This window comes from Ranitomeya imitator, chromosome 3 (assembly GCF_032444005.1).
Source record: "Ranitomeya imitator isolate aRanImi1 chromosome 3, aRanImi1.pri, whole genome shotgun sequence".
NCBI classification, from domain to species: domain Eukaryota; kingdom Metazoa; phylum Chordata; class Amphibia; order Anura; family Dendrobatidae; genus Ranitomeya; species Ranitomeya imitator.
Genome location: NC_091284.1, coordinates 444,018,515 through 444,034,463, shown reverse-complemented (window position 1 = coordinate 444,034,463; position 15,949 = coordinate 444,018,515). Strand labels below are relative to the sequence as shown.

The following is a 15,949-nucleotide window of genomic DNA, read 5'->3' as shown; positions in this document are numbered from 1 at the left end:
TGACACTGCATAAATATGCAACATCAAACCCGCAGCATCTCCGGATCATGGGCACATACCCTGCACAGCAGATACGTTATCAAATGGTCTGCCTTCAAGGTACATCGGTGAGGAAAGGCTCTGTGAGGGCATATAGTAATGTAAAAGGTTAAATTTTCTATTGTTCAATATTATTATTATTATTTATTTATATAGCACCATTGATTCCATGGTGCTTTACATGAGAAGGGGTTACATACAAGTTACAGATATCACTTACAGTAAACAAACTAACAATGGCAGACTGATACAGAGGGGCGAGGACCCTGCCCTTGCGGGCTTACATTCTACAGGATTATGGGGAAGGAGACAATAGGTTGAGGGTTGCAGGAGCTGTTGGTGAGGCGGTAGCTTCGGTAGTGGTGAGGAGGCAGCGGGGTCAGTGCAGGCTGTAGCCTTTCCTGAAGAGATGGGTTTTCAGGTTCCGTCTGAAGGATCTGAATGTGGTTGATAGTCGGACGTGTTGGGGCAAAGAATTCCAGAGGATGGGGGATATTCGGGAGAAGTCTTGGAGGCGGTTAGATGAGGAGCGAATAAGTGTGGGCCAGAGAAGGAGGTCTTGGGAGGACCGGAGATCACGTGAGGGAAGATATTGGGAGATTAGTTCAGAGATATATGGATGAGACAGGTTGTGGATGGCTTTGTAGGTCAGTATTAGTAATTTGAACTGGATACGCTGAGGTAATGGGAGCCAGTGAAAAGATTTGCAGAGGGGGGAAGCAGAGGAAGCTTGTTCATGCCAAGTTATGTGCGTGGAGAAGTGGATCAAGTAGTAGATAAAAGGTTATTAAAATACCTCTTTTAATAGATGAGAGATTTTTGTTAATGAGTGCATGTAGAGGTTTCAAGTGAAGACGCAAGTGAATTATTTTACTTTGGCTGACTACAGACAAGAGATGCAGCATGATATCATCATGAAGGATCGGCTAAATGGAGTAACTCTGAGATCATCTCTGATACGGAAGCACTGTAGTGCTTTTCTGCAATGGATACACCAAACTATCCCAAGTGATTCAGCAGCTGAAGTTAAGCAGCTCTGTGGATTAGCAGGACCTCTAGTAAGTCATTGATATTTTATTTTTCAGATAATTGTAGATTTTTGAACAGTTTTTGGATAATACATCTAATTAAAAATGGTTTGCATTCAAAATCATCTGTTTTCATCCATATTGTCATCAGTATGTCATCTGTATGTCAGTTTTTTACTTCCATACAACATCCGTATGGCATCCGTTTTTGCATCAACATTTTAATTATAAAATAACAATTACAGTTTCCTGTCTTAATAATTGCAATGGACCCCTGAAAAACACATGACTTATGTAACCGTGTATGTCCCGTTTGTACCATCAACATAAAATGGGCAAATCTGATCTGAAAAAGAGATTATAGTAGTGTATGCTGCTATTTTTTTTAAACTTTTTCTATATTCACAGACCATTGGTTCGCGTATAAAAACATTCATGTGAACTACACCATCTACTTCTGGGTCTTTGTGAGGCCGGCGTCACACTAGCGAGTTTTACGGACGTATGAGCGCAGAAAATACGTCCAGAAAATACGCATTGCACATGGCCCAATGATTCTCTATGGGGCAGCTCCTATCTGCCATATATTACGCATCCATAATATACGGTATGTTACGGGCGTAGAAAATCGCAGCATGCTGCGTTTGTCAGCGTATTGCGCAAAAAATATGCCAATAAAAGTCTATGGGGGCGAGAAAATAACGGATTACACACAGACCATGTGTGTGACTTGCGAGAAATATGCAGCGGTGTTCTATAGAAAAGCCGGCAATTCAGCGTGGTGTACAGTAAAATCACACTGATAGAATAGGTAAAATAAATGTGTACACATAGTATAGGTATATATATATATATATATATATATATATATATATATATATATATATATATATATAATATATGTCAGTGAGACACACATATATATTTTATTCAGCGCTAGATAGCATAGAAGCCGGTAATTCAATTGCCGGCTTTTCCTATCTCCTTCACAAACCTGACAGGATATGAGACATGGTTTACATACAGTAAACCATCTCATATCCCTTCTTTTATTACATATTCCTCTTTAGTAATGTAAGAAGTGTCTTTGTGTCAAATTTGGGGTCTCTAGCTATTAAATTAAAGGGTTAAATCCCGGAAAAAAATTGGCATGGGCTCCCGCGCAATTTTTTCCGCCAGAGTGGGAAAGCCAGTGACTGAGAGCAGATATTAATACCCTAGAGAGAGACCATGGTTATTGCCCCCCCCACTGGCTAAAAACATCTGCCCCCAGCCACCGCAGAAAAGGCACATCTGGAAGATGCGCCTATTCTGGCAATTAGCCTCTCTTCCCACTCCCGTGTAGTGGTGGGATATGGGGTAATGAAGGGTTAATGTCACCTTGCTATTGTAAGGTGACATTAAGCCAGGTTAATAATGGAGAGGCGTCAATTATGACACCTATCCATTATTAATCCAATAGTACGAAATGGTTAATAAAACACACACGTTAATAAAAAGTATTTTAATGAAATAAAGACACATGTGGTTTTAATATTTTATTATACTCTTAATCCACCTGAAGACCCTTGTCACCTGAAACAAAGTTAAAAAAAACAAACAACAATATTCCATACCTTCCGTCGTTACAGTCTTGTCCCACGCTGTAAATCCATCTGAAGGGGTTAAATCATTTTACACCCAGGAGCTCTGCTAATGCAGCTGTGCTCCTGACTGTAAAACTTGGTGAATGAATGGAATGCAGGGGAATGTACTGTAGTTACCTCGAGTCACAGTGATGCGCCCTCTGCTGGATGAACTCATATGAACTCGAGCGTTGGAAAATATTCCGAAAAGTTCCCAGGCTCGAGTTCATATGTCTATGCGGCATCAGTAGTAAAAAAATGTAATGTTAAAAATAAATAAAAAGCAAAAAACCTGCTATACTCACAGTCCGTTGTCCGCTGAGCCACCCACGCCTACCGCCATCTTCCGTTCCCAGCGATGCATTGCGAAATTACCCAGAAGACTTAGCGGTCTTGCGAGACCGCTAAGTCTTCTGGGTAATTTCGCAATGCATCCTGGGAACGGAAGATGGCGGCAGCCGCGCGCGCATTGGGACAGCTTCGCTGGATTGGATCCCGGCGGGTGAGTATAGAACTATTTTTTATTTTTTTAAACAGGGATATGGTGCCCACACTGCTATATACTACGTGGGTTGTATTATATACCGCGTGGCTCTGTGCTGTATACTACCTGGCCAGTGTTACATACTATGTGGGCAGTGTTATATACTACGTGACTGGACAATATACTACGTGACTGGGCAATATACTATGTGGCTCTGTGCTGTATACTACGTGGCTCTGTGCTGTATACTACGTCGCTGGGCAATGTAATACGTGGCTCTGTGCTGTATTCTACGTCGCTGGGCAATATACTACGTGACTGGGCAATATACTACGTGGCTGGGCAATATACTACGTGACTGGGCAATATACTACGTGACTGGGCAATATACTACGTAGCTGCGCAATATACTACGTGACTGGGCAATATACTACGTGACTGAGCAATATACTACGTGACTGGGCAATATACTACGTGGCTGGGCAATATACTACGTGACTGGGCAATATACTACGTGACTGGGCAATATACTACGTGGCTGGGCAATATACTACGTGACTGGGCAATATACTACGTAGCTGGGCAATATACTACGTGACTGGGCAATATACTACGTAGCTGGGCAATATACTACGTGACTGGGCAATATACTACGTGACTGGGCAATATACTATGTGACTGGGCAATATACTACGTGGCTGGGCAATATACTACGTAGCTGGACAATATACTACGTGACTGGGCAATATACTACGTGACTGGGCAATATGCTATGTGACTGGGCAATATAGTACGTCGCTGGGCAATATACTACGTGACTGGGCAATATACTATGTGGCTGGGCAATATACTACGTGGGCTGTGTAATATACTACGTGGACATGCATATTCTAGAATACCCGATGCGTTAGAATCGGGCCACCGTCTAGTGTAATAATAAAGATTCTTGTAATTTTTATATAGTCATGACTCAGGTTCTTCTTTCTAAATAATCTATTAAGAGTCTATAACTAGGTGGGTACAGAGTGACTATAAAACTGGTACATTCTTTTTAATGTTACAGTATATGGGTATAAAGGCTTCACTGGGGATGGGGTCAGGGGGTCAGTCCCAGCCTGGATTTGTTACAGCAGTGATGACTGGAGTCCGCCTGTCAGAGAATACAGTTAGTGATTTAGTGACTGTGTTCCCAAGTTCTGAGCTCTCTGGACAGTGCTGTCAGTGGATGAGCATTCTGCACCAATCAGACAGCACAAAGCTCCGGGGTTGCAGTCAGTAAATCACTGCTTCTAGTCTCTGACTGCAGCCCCTGCCTCCCCTCATCACTGTGCTAAAAAATAGGACATATTCAGGCCGTTCTTTACTTCCTGTTCATGGGGTTATTGAGGTCCTGCACAGCGGCAGCTTCCCTCAGCCATGAGTGTGCAGACACCATTCTGCACTGGCTGGAAGTGTGTGCAGGGAGAAGGGGGCAATCTAAGTCTACGTTCACACTAGCGTTGTGCGCCGCTGCGTCGGTGACGCGACGCACAACGCACCGAAAAACGCGTGCAAACGCACGCAAAAACGCTGCGTTTTTCGACGCATGCGTCGTTTTTTGACGAAAATCGGACGCAAGAAAAATGCAACTTGTTGCGTTTTCTTGGTCCGACGCTAGCGTCAAAAAAGACGCACGTGTCGGAAAACGCAACAAGCAAAAACGCATGCGTCCCCCATGTTAAACATAGGGGCGCATGACGCGTGCGTCGCCCGACGCTAGCGCGACGCACACTAGCCGAACGCTAGTGTGAACGTAGCCTTAAACATAGGGGCGCATGACGCGTGCGTCGCCACTGCGTCGCCCAACGCTAGCGCGACGCACACTAGCCGAACGCTAGTGTGAACGTAGCCTAACACCAGGCGCCAGACAGGACCGGCTGGGAGAAGCAGCTGTGAAGAAAAGAGATGCTGATGTTGTGAAAAGTAAAGCAGCATTACTGTTGGTAATTGATGGTGACCAGCCCCCTTGCCCCTGAGGCACGATGAGTAGAAGCAAAGAGGGGAGGGGCCCGCCTAGCAGCCAGCATGTCCGGACCCCCTCTTTCCTTCTGCACCCGGGGCTCTATAGACCAGTAAGGGCAGTAATACCCTGATGGTGGCCCTGTCTATAGTCCATGACTACAAAACTACTTAACTGCATAATGTGCTGTAGGTATTTGACTTCAAATTACAGGAAATCCCTTTATTAAAGGAATAAAATTACTTTATACTAAACGGGGTAGATTTTATGATCTTAATATCTAGTTATCGTGAATTTAGACAGCATAAACAAACATGCCAACCTTATCACAATGACTCATGCTGGATCATAAGTCTCCAGCTTAAATGCCTTGCCTAACATCACTTAAGGGCCGATTAATTGATCAGTTTTCGCAAGAATTCTGGCAGAAAAATGTCACAACATTTTTGCTCAAACATTTTGCACCTTTTATCATTTTTACGCCAGTTTTGGTCAGAAATTCCATCTTTGTGAAAAGAAGAGAGTAACACACAAATTTGTAATAATTTTTGTAAAAAAAAAACGTTGGAACTTACAACAAAAGAAGTAGCCCTGCCCCTCTGAGCATGGCCTAGCTGTAAGAAAGTAGGACACAGAAACCAGAGCTCTAAATTAGCTCTAAACTGTCTAAAATATCAGCCTTCTAACAGCACACAGCTGCCCTAAACATTGGAAAGTGTCGATTATATCATTATCAGTATCATTATCAGTATCATCTCTATGCTGACGACACACAGATCTACATCTCTGGACCAGATATCACCTCCCTACTAACCAGAATCCCTCAATGTATGTCTGCTATTTCATCCTTCTTCTCCACTAGATTTCTAAAACTTAACATGGACAAAACAGAATTCATCATCTTTCCCCCATCTCACGCGATCTCCCCAACGAACCTATCCATTACAGTAAACGGCTGCCCACTCTCCCCAGTCCCACAAGCCCGCTGTCTTGGGGTAATCCTTGACACTGATCTCTCCTTTAAACCACATATCCAAACCCTTTCCACTTCCTGCCGCCTCCAACTCAAAAATATTTCACGGATCCGCACATTCCTAAACCAAGAATCTGCAAAAACCCTAGTCCATGCCCTCATCATCTCCCGCCTTGACTACTGTAACCTCCTGCTCTGTGGCCTCCCCTCTAACACTCTTGCACCCCTCCAATCTATTCTAAACTCTGCTGCCCGACTAATCCACCTGTCCCCCCGCTATTCCCCGGCCTCTCCCCTCTGTCAATCCCTGCACTGGCTCCCCATCACCCAGAGACTCCAGTACAAAAGCCTAACCATGACATATAAAGCCATCCACAACCTGTCTCCTCCATACATCTGTGACCTCGTCTCCCGGTACTTTCCTGCACGCAACCTCCGATCCTCACAAGATCTCCTTCTCTACTCCCCTATTATCTCCTCTTCCCACAATCGCATACAAGATTTCTCTCGTGCATCCCCCCTACTCTGGAATGCTCTACCACAACATATCAGACTCTCGCCTACCATCGAAACCTTCAAAAAGAACCTGAAGACCCACCTCTTCCGACAAGCCTACAACCTGCAGTAACCACCGATTGACCAAACCGCTGCACGGCCAGCTCTACCCTCACCTACTGTATCCTCACCCATCCCTTGTAGATTGTGAGCCCTCGCGGGCAGGGTCCTCTCTCCTCCTGTACCAGTTGTGACTTGTATTTTTCAAGATTATTGTACTTGTTTTATTATGTATACCCCTCCTCACATGTAAAGCGCCATGGAATAAATGGCGCTATAATAATAAATAATAATAATAATAATAATGATTATATATCCATTCATCTACTACCATCATCTCCCATGACTTGGGAACAAAACTTGAGACGTTGCCATGCAGCATACTTGAAGCCATGACCTAAATTATCGGAACCAAGGTGTGACATGGACGATAACATCCTCCTTCTAGCTCTAAATGGAACTGGAATTGGCTGTAAAGAAATTCTCACCAGGAGGGAATAATCAACTCGTCGGCTGATGACTCCCTCCAGAGATATTGGATACACCCCGCAATGATTTGGAATCCTAGCTCTTGTCCTGTGGAGGTGTGTTGTCCAGCATTGCTGAGTAAGGCGTACTTTTGCTATTGTGAGCTGTGATCCTTCCTTGGTCCTCTGCTTGAGCGTTTCTGGTTCCCTCAGATCTGGATGCCAACTTAGATGCAGCTGCAGTCTTCTTGTTATGTGCTGGAGCTAAGCTAGTGCTCTCTAAAAAGAAAGAAGATCAGATAGCCATTCCCGCTGAGCCATACTGAATCGTCCAGTAACAAACCATAAAGGAGCTTCTTGACTGGTTAAACTTCTATAAGGGAGAGAATTCTACCCTAACAGCTCTTTTTACCACTTATGTTATAGAATAGACACTGGTTGGACACTTGCAAAAAACAACAGCATAGACTGTTGCTTACATAAATGTCAAACTCTGACCCACAGGGTGATTATATATCGCTCACTAGTCAGGGGCATCACTAGCCACTTTGATTCGGGGCCTGTTTCCCAAATCACAAGTGCAATGCCCTGAATTTCAAATCAAATGACAGAGTGAGCTCACAGCTGTGATTGGAGGTATAAAGTTTACCACCAGTCACTGGTGTCGGCTGTCACTTCCGTCTGTCCTTCTGTCTGTCTGTCACGGATATTCATTGGTCGCGGCCTTTGTCATGGAAATCCAAGTCGCTGATTGGTCGCGGCAAAACAGCCACGACCAATCAGCGACGGGCACAGTCCGGAAGAAAATGGCCACACCTTACTCCCCGCAGTCAGTGCCCGGCGCCCAGATACTTTCCTCCAGTCACCGCTCACACAGTGTTAATGCCGGCGGTAATGGACCACGTTATGCCGTGGGTAACGCACTCCGTAACCGCTGCTATTAACCCTGTGTGTCCCCAACTTTTTACTATTGATGCTGCCTATGCGGCATCAATAGTAAAAAAATGTAATGTTAACAATAATAAAAAAACAAATAACCTGCTATACCCACCCTCCGTAGTCTGCCGAGCCGCTCGCGCCTGCCGCCATCTTCCGTTCTCGGCGATGCATTGCGAAATTACCCAGAAGACTTAGCGGTCTCGCAAGACCGCTAAGTCATCTGGGTAATTTCGCAATGCATCCTGTGAACGGAAGATGGCGGCAGCTGTGCGCGTATCGCCAGAGCTTTGCTGGATCCCAGGGGTGAGTATATAACTTTTTTTTTTTATTATTTTTTTAACAGGGATATGGTGCCCACACTGCTGTCTACTACGTGGGCTGTGTTAGATACCGCGTGGCTGCTATATACTACATAGGCAGTATTATATACTATGTGGGCAGTGTTATATACTACGTGTGCAGTGTTATATACTACATGGGCTATGTTCTATACTGCGTGCTATATGCTACGTGGGCAGTGTTATATACTAAGTGGCTGCTATATACTGCGTGGGCAGTGTTATATACTACGTGGCTGCTATATGCTGCGTGGGCTGTGCTATATATTACGTGGCCAGTGTTATATACTGTGTGGCCTCTGTAATATACTACGTCACCTGTGCTATATACTATGTGGCTGCTATATACATACATAAATACATATTCTAGAATACCCGATGCCTTAGAATCGGGGCAACATCTAGTATTTGATAACCAGCCATGCAAAACTCACAGGTGCAGCCCCCAGCAATCAGCTTCAGCAAGGCTGGTTATCAAAAATAGAGGGATCTCCATGTCGTATTTTTAATTAATTACATTTTTATTATTTATTTATTTAAATAATTAAAAAAAAAACGGTGTGGGGTCCCTCCCCATTTTTGAGAACCAACCTTGCTAAAACAGACAGCTGGCGGCTGGTATTCTCTGGCTGGTTAAGGGCCATGGATATTATTTAAAAAAAGTAAAAAGTGTTTTGTTTTATTTCAAGTGAAAGGTTCTTTATTTTGGCTGTGTCTTTATTTAGAATATCTCACTGAGAATCAAATGAAGTGTCCTATTTTTAGCAGTTCACCGACATATGACACCGTTAAGGTACAGTAAATGACACCAATAAAACTTAACATTTACAAATTCAAATATTAAAACAATACAACATACACGACCTATAAAAACACGTATGGCTGCTAATAAAGATACAGAGTGCACAAAAACCCAATAGGGCCAACTATCTGTACCCTACCTTGCAGCGGAGGTTAGCACCCTATAGAACCTGCGCATTGGCGCCCCCGCTCAAGGTAGACTAGCCCAATCTGACCCTAATAAGCCCTATCGTGTGGAAAATAGGGTACCACTCAGCAGACCATACAGACAGACAAGACAAACAAATAACACTAGGACTAAGAGAAAAAAGATAATATTGCACGTATATTAAAGATACATCTATTGTGCAATTCAAAGGCTGTGCAACAAGTGTATAGTTGAACACTCGTTTATTGTATTGCACATATAAGGCCTTACACCAAAAAAAAACAAAAACCTAAACTGTACCTACAGATACGCCCTACCTGCCTGCGGGGGTTGGCACCCTAATATCCTGCGCATATGGCGCCCCCGCTCCCGTCGACTGTCCCTATTAAACCCTAAAATAGAAAAAATAGAAAGGGGGAACAGGATAAAGTTTAGCATGTGCATTATCTTTAGAGCTGAATATCTCAATCTCCTAAATGAGTATGTACTGCACGTGCGCGTTATTAACGCATGCGCAGAATGGGACGTTGGTTCGGTGCATGTCTTGGGCGCAGACGTGAAGTGAAACGCATTTGCGCTCCACTAGCTGAGCCCCTTTGATTTGTAGCGCAACAGGAGGAGGGGGACGCTTTTGGAGTGCGCTTATATTTGTACGCAAAATAGGACGTATTACCGTCTTTTTGTTGAGCTTCCTGGACAGCGTTTATAGCGCAGGCGTGAAGTGGAACGCATCTGCGCTCCAGTTTGAATTTTAGTTCTATAACGCATGCGCGTTCATATAAAAGTTGCGCATGCGCAAAGGGAACGCACTTGCGTCGTATAGCAGAGCCTTTGAACAAGGTATGACCTTAGTAACCCAGAAGTTCCTTTTTCGGCGTGGTATGATAACCACACGAGGATATAAAGAGCATGGTTACCACACTTACTACAAGGCTGATAGTGACCGGCAGTTGCTGGATGGACATTGCTCCCCACTGCGGTAGAGGACACATCGCTCCTCAGAATATAGTCAGATAAGTTACATTCTTTAGTTTTGATATGGGTATGTGTTAGGTCTCGAGTTCCCGCTTCTGCACAGGGGGAATCTCGAGCCATCTCCGCTGCGGTCTCCCATTCTTATCCAGCCGCAGTGGAGTCTGCTCAGCAGGGACGTCGGTCCCAGCGTCTTGCTCAGTCTCACTCTGTACAGACAGTTACTGCTGCTTCTTCAGCTTCTGCCATTAAAGCCAGTGCTGGTCAGCAGCGAGCGGACTTCTCTGGGACTAAGTCCTTGTCTGCACACACTGAGCATGCCCAGGGCAAGATCTCCCGTTGGAGATCGAGGGTCATGTGCTCAGGCTCTGCAGCACATTCCATTGGTCCTCTTGGCAGGTCTTGGAAGGGCAAAGTTTCTGTGGCCACTTCCTGTGCTGCAACTATATAAACTGCGCATGACCGCACGGCCATGCGCTAGTGTACAATTGTTAATGTGTGTATGTTGTGAGTGCAAGTCGACCTTGGATACCCCTACCCTATTGAATGTCTGTTCGCGGAAGGTGTATGGTTGCTATCTAGTGCCCGACTTATCCTACTGCACGAATCACACATTACAGCGTCCAGTTGCTGTGACCGCCAGTACGGCGCCGTGCACTTCCTCTGTACTTTTCTTACCCAAGCCTGGGTGGTTAGTGGCGTTCGTCAGTGCGGCACCGCATGCACTCTTGTGCCTTAATATTGTTGTTTAGTTTCCTTACACACCCAGTTGCGGTGTTGTGCCAGCAAGGGTCTAATCGGACTTCAATCATAGTGGGGGTTGAGTTCGCTGACTACTTGCTCGCGCTCTATGTGCGGTACCGCGGTCCTGTGACGCAACAGGATCGCTTCCTTCATGCTGGGTGAAGTTTAACCCACGTGTGTATACTTATGAGTACCGCCATATAGTCCGTCATTACTTGGCAGCAGGTTCCATCTCTGCACGGTGGACCCCGGGCTGCGAACGCACCATACTCTATCTGTCTTATCATTTGGTGCGTTCCGCTAGCCCTAACAGTATGTCTCCTGATGAACCTACATAGAGGAAATGCGACGAACAAAGCATACTTTATGCTATAGATAAGCTTATATGAGCAAAGCATACCTAATGCTGTTAGAAATACATTTGGTCATCGGGGCTAGGGAAGTTTTTTGCACCCTTTTCTGCACTATTTTTGCACTTTTGTGTGTGCCTTATGGGCTCACCTGCCTTGGCAATTTTTTCATTATAGACTAATTTTTGGTCTGTTCCCCCTTTCTATTTTTTCTATTTTAGGGTTTAATAGGGACAGTCGACGGGAGCGGGGGCACCATATGCGCAGGATATTAGGGTGCCAACCCCCGCAGGCAGGTAGGGCGTATCTGTAGGTACAGTTTAGGGTTTTTTTTGGTGTAAGGCCTTATATGTGCAATACCATAAACGAGTGTTCAACTATACACTTGTTGCACAGCCTTTGAATTGCACAATAGATGTATCTTTAATATACGTGCAATATTATCTTTTTTCTCTTAGTCCTAGTGTTATTTGTTTGTCTTGTCTGTCTGTATGGTCTGCTGAGTGGTACCCTATTTTCCACACGATAGGGCTTATTAGGGTCAGATTGGGCTACTCTACGTTGAGCGGGGGCGCTAATGCACAGGTTCTATAGGGTGCCAACCTCCGCTGCAAGGTAGGGTACAGATAGTTGGCCTTATAGGGTTTTTGTGCACTCTGTATCTTTATTAGCAGCCATATGTGTTTTTATAGGTCGTGTATGTTGTATTGTTTTAATATTTGAATTAGTAAATGTTAAGTTTTATTGGTGTGTCTTTATTTACCATATAACTATAGGATTAGTAATGGATAGGTGTCTTATAGACACTTAGACTCCATTTATAATCCATGGACTTGATGTCACCTGACAATACAAAGGTGACATCAACCCCACAAATTTGAAATCCACTTCCCACCGCTACAGGGCAAGTGAGAAGAGCCAGGCAAAGCACCAGAATTGGCGCATCTAATAGTTGTGCCTATTCTGGTGGCTGTGGGCTGCTATTTTTAGGCTGGGGGAGGCCCTTAGCAGCCTGAGAATACCAGCCCCCAGCTGTCTGCTTTAGCCTGGCTACTTGTCAAAAATGGGGGGATCCCACGACATTTTTTTTAAATTATTAATTTAATTAATTAAAAAATACGGTGTGGTGACCCCTGTTATTGATAACCAACCCTGCTAAAGCTGGAAGCTGAGGGTTGCAGCCCCAGCTCTGAGGGTTTTTTAAATTATTTACAGCGCAGATGTCAGTAGATGAATACTCCCATCAGCCAGCTCCTGCTCTCACTTTTATTAGTGGCAGCAGATAGGAGCACATGACAGGATGTTCCGGCCCTTTATTCAAGGGAATGGGGTTTAGGTACTGTGCTGGTATCCGAACCTGAACTATTTGTAACTGTTCGGCCGGTCCCGAACATCCAGGTGTCCGCCCATCTCTACTTTTAAATAACGTTTGCTTTATTTATATACAAGCTAATGCAACGCTGTGTACCTTGACTACTTTCACACGCCAATGTCTCAGTCCATGCACGCAGGCTGTCCCGCCTCCTGTTCTCATCAGCCTGTAACCATAGAGCCTCCTACTGACCTCCAGGTTGTGCAGAATGGTGCATTCACACTTACCCAAGGTCTATTTTATTGATGGAGGTGATCTAAGGGGTGCATTGCTTCTGTGGTGGTGGTCGGTATGCGGATCCGCTCCATTGGGACTACAAGGACTCCTTTCTCTTGGTGTTGGTGCTATGTGGCAGCCATTGTTGCTTTAGTTTTGTGCTGGTGCGAAAGCGCAGTCTGGTTTGGCAGCGCAGTCTGTTGACACCGGGCCTCAAATAATAAAGTGATAGCGCTCCATCCAGGTGTAGTAGTTCAAAAGGACAAGTTTATTATGCCATATAGTAGCGACGTTTTGACCATATAGGTCTTTATCAAGCATACAGTAAAATGCACAGGGTCAGCTTTAAATAGTGAAGGTGCCACACAGGGCACCAATCACCATCAAGCCCCCACCCACCAAACAATATAAATCAATACAAAAAACAGACATCAGACATATGTATAATAAAAACCGCCAATATATCCACTATACATCCACTATAAATAATCCACAAAGTTCAATAATTAGCGTAGTACATATCGACATATCCAGCAATCAGTTTCAAGCATCGGGGTCGTTATGGAGACATCCACCAATCCGTGCAGATCCTTGCAGAGTATATAAACATAACGGAGCCAATGGATTTCCATCCTGGGAAGGCGCCAAGTTTCATCCCAACGCCAATCTATGATTCCAGGACAATGGAGCGCCCCCCGTTCACACTATGAAATACTTCGTAACATCACCTGGAACTACCATAAACCTGCGTCATAGCCCGATGTCATCACCCAGGGTCCGTCATCAGTCCCCGGATCATAGTAAAGCGGCAACACGGGCACGCAGGTGCACCGCTACCCGGAAGTGTCCACATCACATGACCGCGATGGGGACCAACCAGCGATAGTGCCTGCCCACCGCCCGCCAGCAGCATCACACGACCCAGGCCGAGATCGATCACCTAGGTGACCGAGATGCACAGGAAGCCACAACTGTGGCTAGTTCTATTACAGAGAATTCCGGCCTAAACAGGAAAATAAGGGAGGGAACCTGGGAGTAAACCATTATCTATAATATATATAATTATATATTATAATATATATATATATTATAGATAATGGTTTACTCCCAGGTTCCCTCCCTGTCATATTAATTGTTTGGTGGGTGGGGGCTCGATGGTGATTGATGCCTTGTGTGGCACCTTCACTATTTAAAGCTGACCCTGTGCATTTTACTGTATGCTTGATAAAGGCCTATATGGTCGAAACGTCGCTACTATATGGCATAATAAACTTGTCCTTTTGAACTACTACGCCTGGATGGAGCGCTGTCACTTTATTATTTGAATCTCTGATGGTCATGGAAAAGTTCCCTGGACGTGGACGGGCACCCCAGTAAGTGTTGTCAGCTTTTCCTTCTTCTTGTTGACACCGGGCCGTCTGCCCTGCTGGTGCATTGCCGCTGTGGCGGTGGTCGGTGCAAGGCTCCGCTTCATTAGGGCGGTAGGACCCACTACAAGGTTTGCCGTTGTTACACCCGGTTCGGTTTCTGTACCTTTGCGGGGTCCCCGTCGGGATGTGCTGGCTCCACGCTGTCATGATCTAGCCTCTGCCTCTCCCTTCTCTCCTGATTCCTGGCGTGCTGCCAGCAGGTTCTTAGGCAGAGTGCTTAGGTCACGCACGCTCTCTCCCGGTCTCTACAAGAGACAGCGTGCATTTTTTAAAAAGATGCTTCTGGCCAATGGCGTGTTGTTCATTGCTGTTTCTAGCTCCTCCACCATAGGGAGAGCGCCGGAGCAACGAGTATCCACTGTTGCTTTTTCCGATTCCTGTCAGCATGTGCTTCTGTTTCTGAAGTTCTCTGCCAGTGCTCTGCTTATACTCTCTGTCTCCACAGATCATCAGCTACCGGTTACCCGGCTATCTTGGACGATGTTCGCTCTGTCTACACCAGATTCGTCTCACCCCTTCTAGGTATACCTTGGTTTCGGATACATGAACCAGTCTTAAATTGGAAGGTTCTGAGCTGGGGAGACTCCTGCTTGGATCAGCGTATCATTCCGTCCTGTCCTTCCTCCAGTCCAATTCACTGCCCTGCCGGGTCTGCCATCTTCTTACTGGTCCTTCGCTGATGTCTTTGGGAAAATGGAAGCGAAAAATTACCTCCGCACAGGTCGTATGACTGCCCCATCGATCTACTTCCCAGAACATCTCCTCCTCAAGGGCGAATTTATCCTCTTTCTCAAGCAGGGACCCACTCCATGTCTGAATACATTCATGAGAACCTGGCCAGGGGATTTATCCGGAAATCATCCTTGCCAGCCAGAGCAGGATTCTTCTTTGTGAAGAAAAAAGTGGTTCCCTGCGGCCCTGTATCGATTAAAGGGGGCTGAATCAGATTATGGTAAAAAAACAGGTATCCGTTGCCACTAATTTCTGAGTTGTTTGACCGTCTTAGGGGTTCTAAAATCTTCACCAAACTGGACCTCAGGGGAGCCTACAACCTGATACGCATTTGTGAAAGAGATGAGTGGAAAACTGCCTTTAACACCCGGGATGGATATTACGAATACCTGGTAATGCCGTTCGGCCTAAGCAATGCACCTGCAGTTTTTCAGGAATTTGTAAATTATATACATTTAATATAAACAACATAAATGATATGCATACAACGCTTCCTGGGGTTTGCTAACTATTACCAAATGTTTATTACACACTTTTCCACCCGAGTGGCACCCATCTAGGCCTTAACCCGGAAATGCGCGAACGCCAAGGAATGGACTCCTGAGGCAGATGAGGCTTTCGTTTCTCTAAAACAGGCCTTTTCTTCCTGTTCTCCATCATCCACATTCTGATCAACAATTTTTTCTTGAAGTAGACGCTTCTTCTATAGGTGCTGGCATGGTTCTCACCTAGAAGTC

At 45.1% G+C, this 15,949-nt stretch overlaps 1 protein-coding gene across 1 annotated transcript in view; it reads left to right on the top strand.

The window, feature by feature from the left end:
• Nucleotides 1-917: 917 nt before the first annotated feature.
• LOC138670215 (multidrug and toxin extrusion protein 1-like) overlaps nt 918-15,949 on the top strand; it is a 269,225-nt gene continuing 254,193 nt past the window's right edge. Inside the window, exon 1 of the mRNA XM_069757362.1 lies at nt 918-1,097. Coding sequence (XP_069613463.1) covers nt 936-1,097 — 162 coding nt within the window. The 5' untranslated portion in view covers nt 918-935. The remainder of the gene's footprint in view (nt 1,098-15,949) is intronic.